The 7,161-nt window shown below is 35.2% G+C and overlaps 1 protein-coding gene across 1 annotated transcript; it reads right to left on the reverse strand.

Annotated features, from left to right (window-relative positions):
• Positions 1 to 3,261: 3,261 nt before the first annotated feature.
• On the reverse strand, positions 3,262 to 7,155 carry LOC129570689 (beta-1,4-glucuronyltransferase 1-like). Its single transcript, XM_055450387.1, has 7 exons — positions 7,011 to 7,155; positions 6,685 to 6,842; positions 6,359 to 6,538; positions 6,108 to 6,270; positions 5,565 to 6,006; positions 5,277 to 5,410; positions 3,262 to 5,120 (listed from the first exon to the last, which is right to left on the reverse strand). The coding sequence occupies exons 1-7, from the start codon at positions 7,047 to 7,049 to the stop codon at positions 5,106 to 5,108; spliced, it is 1,131 nt and encodes a 376-aa protein (XP_055306362.1). The 5' UTR covers positions 7,050 to 7,155; the 3' UTR covers positions 3,262 to 5,105.
• Between the last annotated feature and the right edge of the window lie 6 nt (positions 7,156 to 7,161).

Raw genomic sequence — 7,161 nt, forward strand, 5'->3', positions numbered from 1 at the left:
CCAGCTCGGTAAAATATCACCAGACCAATTCAAATGCCTGATTTATCTGTGTGGTATGAAATCGAAGACCGATTTAGACTTGAGAACAAAGCTGCTCTCAAAATTGGAATAAGACCATGAGAAAGTCACACTCGAAAGCATCGCTAGTGAATACGATCGCCTTGTCAACCTGAAAAAGGATTCTGCGATGATTCAAAAATCACTCGACATCGAAACGACTACTTCGATCAATCAAATTGCTTCGAAGAAGAAATTTGGAAATCAAAAGTTCCAATCCAGTTCGAATTCAATCAACAATTTTTTCAACTCTAACATTTGCAAACGTTGTGGAAATAAGCCTCATTCTTTTCTTGAGTGCCCAGCTAGAAATTTCAACTGTAGCTTTTGCTCAATCAAAGGACATTTTGAAAAGTGCTGTATTAAAAAGAAATTCAAAAATCAAAGTGATTTAAACAAAAACAGTGTATCCGCCTCTACTTCGAAATTTAACAAAAAAGTGAGTGAAAATAACAATCAAAAAGTGAACAAAAAAATATCTCCGGTTTTCGTTCACAAAGTCGATTCTTCAAATCGCAAATATATCGATATTGACATTGACACAAATCCATGTGGGCTACAAATCGATTGTGCCGCTGACGCTACTGTCATTTCGAAAGAAAATTGTGAAAAACTACAACTTTCACTAAATCAAACATCTTTAGTTCCGAAAGACGCTTCAGCAACGCTCTTAAATTGATTGGCCAAGTCAGCTGTTCAATTACTTTCGAAAATCAGACTCATCAAACAACTATCTACGTGTCTGAAAATTGCGATCTCAACGTTTTCGGTAATGATTTAATGTCATTGTTCAATCTTTGGAAACGACCTATCGACGATTTTTGTGTCAAAGAAAAGATTTTCAAAACTGTTTTACCTTGTGCATCTAACATTATTATGGAACCTTCAAACGAAAGTGTTTTCCAAGTGATTAAACTTAACGACTATACAAGTTTTCTAAAGAAAAATTTTGCAAGTTGTTTCGAAAAAGGCCTGGCTCGACCAACACCTTATGCTGTTCAACCTCTTATCGAAGCTGAATTAAATCGATGAGAAACTTGAAACATTTCTTAAAACTTATCGATTTACTCCAAACATGAACTGTCCTGAGCAAAAATCGCCTGCTGAAGTGTTACTTGGTCGAAAAATGCGAACAACATTTGATCAACTAAAACCACCAGAGCCATTTGAATGTAAACGTAACATGAAGATGGAAAAGCAGTTCAATAAAAAGCATGGAGCTAAAAAACGCGAATTCAACATCGATGACAGCGTTTTTGTTATGATTCACAAAGGTAATTCATGGCATCGGGAAGAAGGATGGATCATTGACAAGACTGGTCTCGTCAACTATTCCGTTGCAACAAAAGTTCGTGTAGTTCCTGCTCATGCCAATCAAATTAAACCACGCTTTCCCGACGGCGAAGAAGTAGACGCAGATCCATTAGCTCTATTTTCTTTATTTGAAATTGAATCAAAATGTTAATCATATTCTTTAAAAGAGGGAAGATATTATATAGTAGGCTTTGATACTATGTAGTACTGTAGTAGCCCTTGCTATAATATGTTGTCATTGAAATGCTTAATAAAATAGTTAGTCTTATAGTCACAATCATAACAACCAGTCTCAATACTTAATAGTCTTACATTGCAAGATGAGTCACACAATAACAAGTTTATTCCTTGATGGATACACACTTTGTTGCTATTCGTAAACTTGATTTTTTTTTCTCATAGATCAATTGAATGTTGCTGGTGTATCGGCTTACCTAAAGTCCGATTCGATTTGGGGAATTTTGCGTGGTTTGGAAACGTTTTCGCAACTATTTATCGTTTCACCTGATCACATGACGGTAAAGTATATTTGGTTGAAAGAGGAAATAAAAGAGACAAAACATTGCCTTTTTTAAATGCTTGACAAGCCTTGAAGTTGATATCAAAATATTAATTCTCTTCATTTCGTTGGTCTTTATTGAAATAGATTCAAGTAAAGAAAACGAAAATCGATGATAAGCCAAGGTATTCGCACCGTGGCTTAATGATCGATACATCTCGTCATTTCATCAGTGTGTCCACATTGAAGCAAATCCTCGACGGTATGGCTTACAATAAGCTAAACGTGTTTCACTGGCATATCGTTGACGATCACAGGTAATTTATTTGGTACTTTTTTCGTTCATTGCATCTTGAACGATGGTTAACATAATCCATGGATTGTGGGCCACTGGCCATAATGCGAACATTTACCGAAGACTGTTGATTCAACGGTTTTGAATTAATCATCCGTTTGTCTATTTCAAACACACAGTTTTCCGTATGAGAGTAAGGTATACCCAGAACTAAGCGAAAAAGGTGCATATGATGCGAGTTTGGTTTATAGCCAAGAAGACATCAAAGAGATCGTTGAATATGCACGCTTAAGAGGTATTCGAACGATAGCCGAATTCGATACGTCGATTTACAGGTACCTTCCATACAAAAGTGTCAATTTTTTGAGGTTTTTCTTAAGGCAAGTACCCCAGGGTCAAATCGAAAATGGCTCATCTTCGAACTTAAACTAAGTTTTTCGAATACAAAACTTTTGGCATTTCCAGATATGGATTATCTCAATTATTTTTTGAGTTATCGTGTTAACAAACAGCTACGACGACGACGACGACAACGACGACAACGACGACGACGGCACACGAACAGAAAAGTGTCTCAAAAAGTGATTTTCTACGCGTTTCATGAGTTTTTATGATGATCTAAGCTAATTTTGCGAAAAAAAAGTGTTCGGGACCAATTTCTATTGACACGTTGTGTACGGAAAAGTAAAAAATTGAGGGCCAAAAACCAAACTTTTGACAATGCGATCAGCATAAGTCTTTTACAATCTCATTTTTTCGCCAAAAAATGAAACCTCAGAAAGTTTTGAGCTAATCGGAGTCGATTTATGGGTACCTTCCATACAAAATTGTCGAAGTTTTAACTGAAGTGCGGACAACGGAAAAGTTCGGGATTACGAATGTTATTCTTTTTATTCAACAAACAATTGCCCAAGGGGGAAATCACTCAAAAGTAATACCAAATAGAAAAGTAATACCTCAGTTATTTCTAGTAATACCTCTGGTATTACTTTTGATATTTCTATGAAAAAAGTAATACCGAAAAAAAGTAATATCCAAGTAATACCATTTATGTAAAAGTAATACCTAAGAGTGATTTGCCCCTCGCAATTGCCACTCACATGTGCCACGTTTGTTAGCCTTGTGTTTATTTCTTGAGTTCTAAGGAACAAAAATATTTTTTCATTGGTTTGAAAAACAAACGAAGCAAAATGAATCGATCGAACAACTGAAAACGTATCCCAAAATAGCCAAAATTTCAATATTTGCGTCTGAAAATCTGTTTTAAATTTGCCCCATTGAATGCGTCAAATGGTTCAAAATATTTGCCGAGTTCCGCAACATTTTGTTTGCTCGTGGTAAATTTCTGGTTGGATTTGTCGGTAGAAATTGTGTATAAAAGACGATCGAATCGATGAGAAAATCATTCGAATTGTCAGCTTCATCTAAGAGAGGTCAATTGAAAGCTAAATCAAAATGAAATTCATCATTATCGCTGTTTTATTCGCTGGAGCTTGTGTTGCTCTTCCACAACTCAGTGGTCCTGTTCTACCTGGCAGTAAGTATTTGAAGGATAATTGATGTGTGAAATGAGTGCCTAGCTGAAATCGTTCTCTAAGATCTTCTAGGTGGTCTCGGCAATATCAGTAGTCTTATTAACGGTACTGCTGGAAGTCTCGGTGATCTCGGTGGTCTCGGTGGTCTCGGTGGTCTTATTCCACCTGGCGGTAGTGGTTCATCATCCTCTGCTGGTGCTTCGGCCAACGCTTAAATGGAAACAAATCAACACTATTTTTGAATATCTTGCGCAACATCTGAAATGTGAACTTTTAACAAAAATATTTCAATAAACATTTTTGAACAATTTAAATTTTCGTCGGTCATTTTGCTTATTGTTCTTACTTAATGCTGTCTTTTTCTTAAGACAAATTAATTTTTTTTACTTAAATGATATTTAGAAGCAACACTTCATGACAAGGCAAAGAACTTTCGCCATTCAAAAAGTTTTTCTACACGAGTTTGTTGCACATCGTCTCCACTCGTATTTAGTTTCCGTTACACTGAAGACACTTTGACCTAACTTTGACCGTTGAAATCCAATGGAAGTGGAGAATAGTATGAAGCTGCCGGAAGTTCTTTTTTGGCCATAAGTTTGAATATCCCACTGAAAACTACTTCAAAAGTGAATTCTTTGATTTGATTGAACAGAACAAAATCAGCCAAATGCATTATTGATACAGATTTAACGAATAAACAGCTCTGAGGTACAAATAATTTATTATGGGTACTAATTAGATATCATTTATCGAAATAACCAAAAAAAATACGCTATTTCTTCTCCTTTTCTTTCCTCGCGCTTTACGTCACCTGAATTCTTTCGCGGATAATCCAAAACCACTTCCAGGAAAATAGACCTTTTTCGGGAAAAAACACACTTTCAAGTACATAATAGAGTAATATTATTGCTACAAATCAAAACGTGTATTCTACTGAGGAAATTTATAATAATCAAATCATGTCATTATTACTCATTGCTTTCATTGAAACAATATCGATAAAGTCTAGAGAAAAACAACACGAATTCTCACATTTTTTTAACAGTGAACATGAGGAAATCCTCTTAGTTCTATTTCCTGGTTTCTTCTTTAACCATTTATACTTGGAAATTACATTGAATTTACATTTTCACTCACTCTTTCAGGACAGTAAAACGCGCCGAATGAAACAACCGTGAAACGCTTGAAGATCGAATAACTATGGAACGAAGTCTTTTCGTATCTCAAACTAGCAACCGTCTCTATGTCCATAAATAATTTTCAATTGTGGTTCAATAACATCATGGATGAGTTTATTACTTTTTCTTGAAAGTGTGATTTTTCGCCTATCAGAATGGAAGGTTTTGATGCCAGGTCTGTGAACCAGAAATGCATTGTCCAGAACGTAAAACTCGTAGTCAAGATATCACACGATTCGACTCTAGAATGTGAAAAGTACACAACATTTTAACATTGACATATGAAAATGTAAAAAAATAATGAAAAAATAATATGAAAATGTATTTCAAGGGAAGTAGGAAGAGTCTGAAATATATCCACGAAGTATATGATGGAATCGATGCAATGCAGGTAATACCTGGGTCATTTTGTCTGATTTTCCTTCCCAACTCAAGCGTTCATCATAATATGGTTCATCATTAGTTCCAATGAATATCGGTTCCCAATGGCGGAAGTTACCTTTACGTTTACCTACCGTAAAAATGTCCAAGCCTAAAAAAGATTCATTCGTGTGAAACTCCAACAATTCGATTTTTTTCGATAAGCAAAACAAATTGCTTGGGAATAAAATCAATTTGGTTATTTGGTGAAACTAAACAAAACATTATGGGAAAATTCAATTAAAATTTAGAAGAATTCGTGAAACCTTCAGTTTCATTGGCTTGCATCCACTTATCTGCCTCTGGTATTCGATGACAATTACCGCACATTTGCTTGTGAAACGGAATAATTTTGCCTTTTTTGTATAAATCTTGTAACTCTGTCTTTGTCCATGGTACTGGCGATGATTTATCTACCTCAAAAATGCCAAGTGGAAATACTTTCGGTTTGGTTGAATTAAATGGTGGGTCGTTTCGAACAATCATTTCCAAAAATGTACGCGGTAGATCTGGACTGGGATATAATTCGATGTCACTCACAAATATGAAATGAGTGAGAGCGGCGTCTCGAGCTGAATTTCGAGCCACATTTATGGGGTAAATCATATTTTGTTGATTTTTGTACAAACTTTTCGTTTTTACATTCAAATACGGTGGTGGTAAAGAGCAATAATATGGCTCTGACAGAACTTCACTGGATTTTGGAACCTAGGAACAAGAGGAAATGAATTTAATTAATCAAACATAAAGGTTAAAACAGAAAAAAATTAAATGTAAATTGAAATCGATTCGAAGCGATTAAAACTCACAACATTCGGCATATGATCGCTATCGAAGAAAATGTGAAATGTGGCTAACTTTCGCACGAGATGTGATTTAGACAAACACTGGCGCAAATATTTGATTGAGTCGATTGTTGGCTGAAGATCAGTGCCTGGCGTATATATTGACATGCTCAACGGGGCTAACCACCTACAAATGTTGTCGATTAATTTCAAAATTTTAAACGAAATTGAGAACATAGCTTTTGATGTTATATTTTCATTGTGGAAATTTGAACCTTTCAAGAACCGGTATCACGTTGTCTAAAAATGTATAATCGCCATGTGTAACATAGGTGACACTCTCCGTGCATCGAATCTCTCCATGAACTGCACGGATGTAATTTTGTAATACCCAATAATCACCGCGTCGATAGACTCGTGGCTCAAAATTTTTATCCATGCAACTGGTCAAATCCCTGGAATTAAGTCAACTTTCTTGAAAAATTTCTCTTTTTTCTGCAAACTTTCATTTGCTTTTCTACGAAAACTGAACCAGGTTCAATAAACGCAGTTGTGAAAACAAAAATTAAAGTCAACATTGTTGACTCAACATGTTATCAACCTGGTTTTCATCTCGAATTCCAATTGTGCATCTAGATTGGTTTCAATGTATTCTCCGTTTTCAGGTGTACTAGTAATGTCTTCAGATTTTTTTATTGATTCAATATGATTTAGTTTGGGCTCTTTTTCGTCCGATGAATGATCTTTAACTGAGTTTAACTGTAAAAGATTATTTTTTAGTTTTTAAAATCATTTTTAAACCTGTTTAAGATGAAATGTTTCTTTTTTTAAATAGAAATTTCACTTTTTTCGCCCTGACGTTCAAGTTGAAGGGTTCAACTCTGATGCGTAAAATTCAAACTATTTTGATAAATACAGTTGTCTCACCTTTGTTAGATTTTTTAAAAATTTCTCCGCAGTTGGCATCGGCGGTGGTGGGTGTGTTGCATTGAATTTTGGAGGATTTGTTGCATTGCGATTAGGCACGGTCTCTGATTTTTTCACACTTTTAAAAGTGTGTGTTTTATTTGTAGTATCA

Source organism: Sitodiplosis mosellana, unplaced genomic scaffold (genome assembly GCF_009176505.1).
Source record: "Sitodiplosis mosellana isolate CC-2019 unplaced genomic scaffold, AAFC_SMos_1.0 Smas_scaffold_73, whole genome shotgun sequence".
Taxonomy (NCBI): domain Eukaryota; kingdom Metazoa; phylum Arthropoda; class Insecta; order Diptera; family Cecidomyiidae; genus Sitodiplosis; species Sitodiplosis mosellana.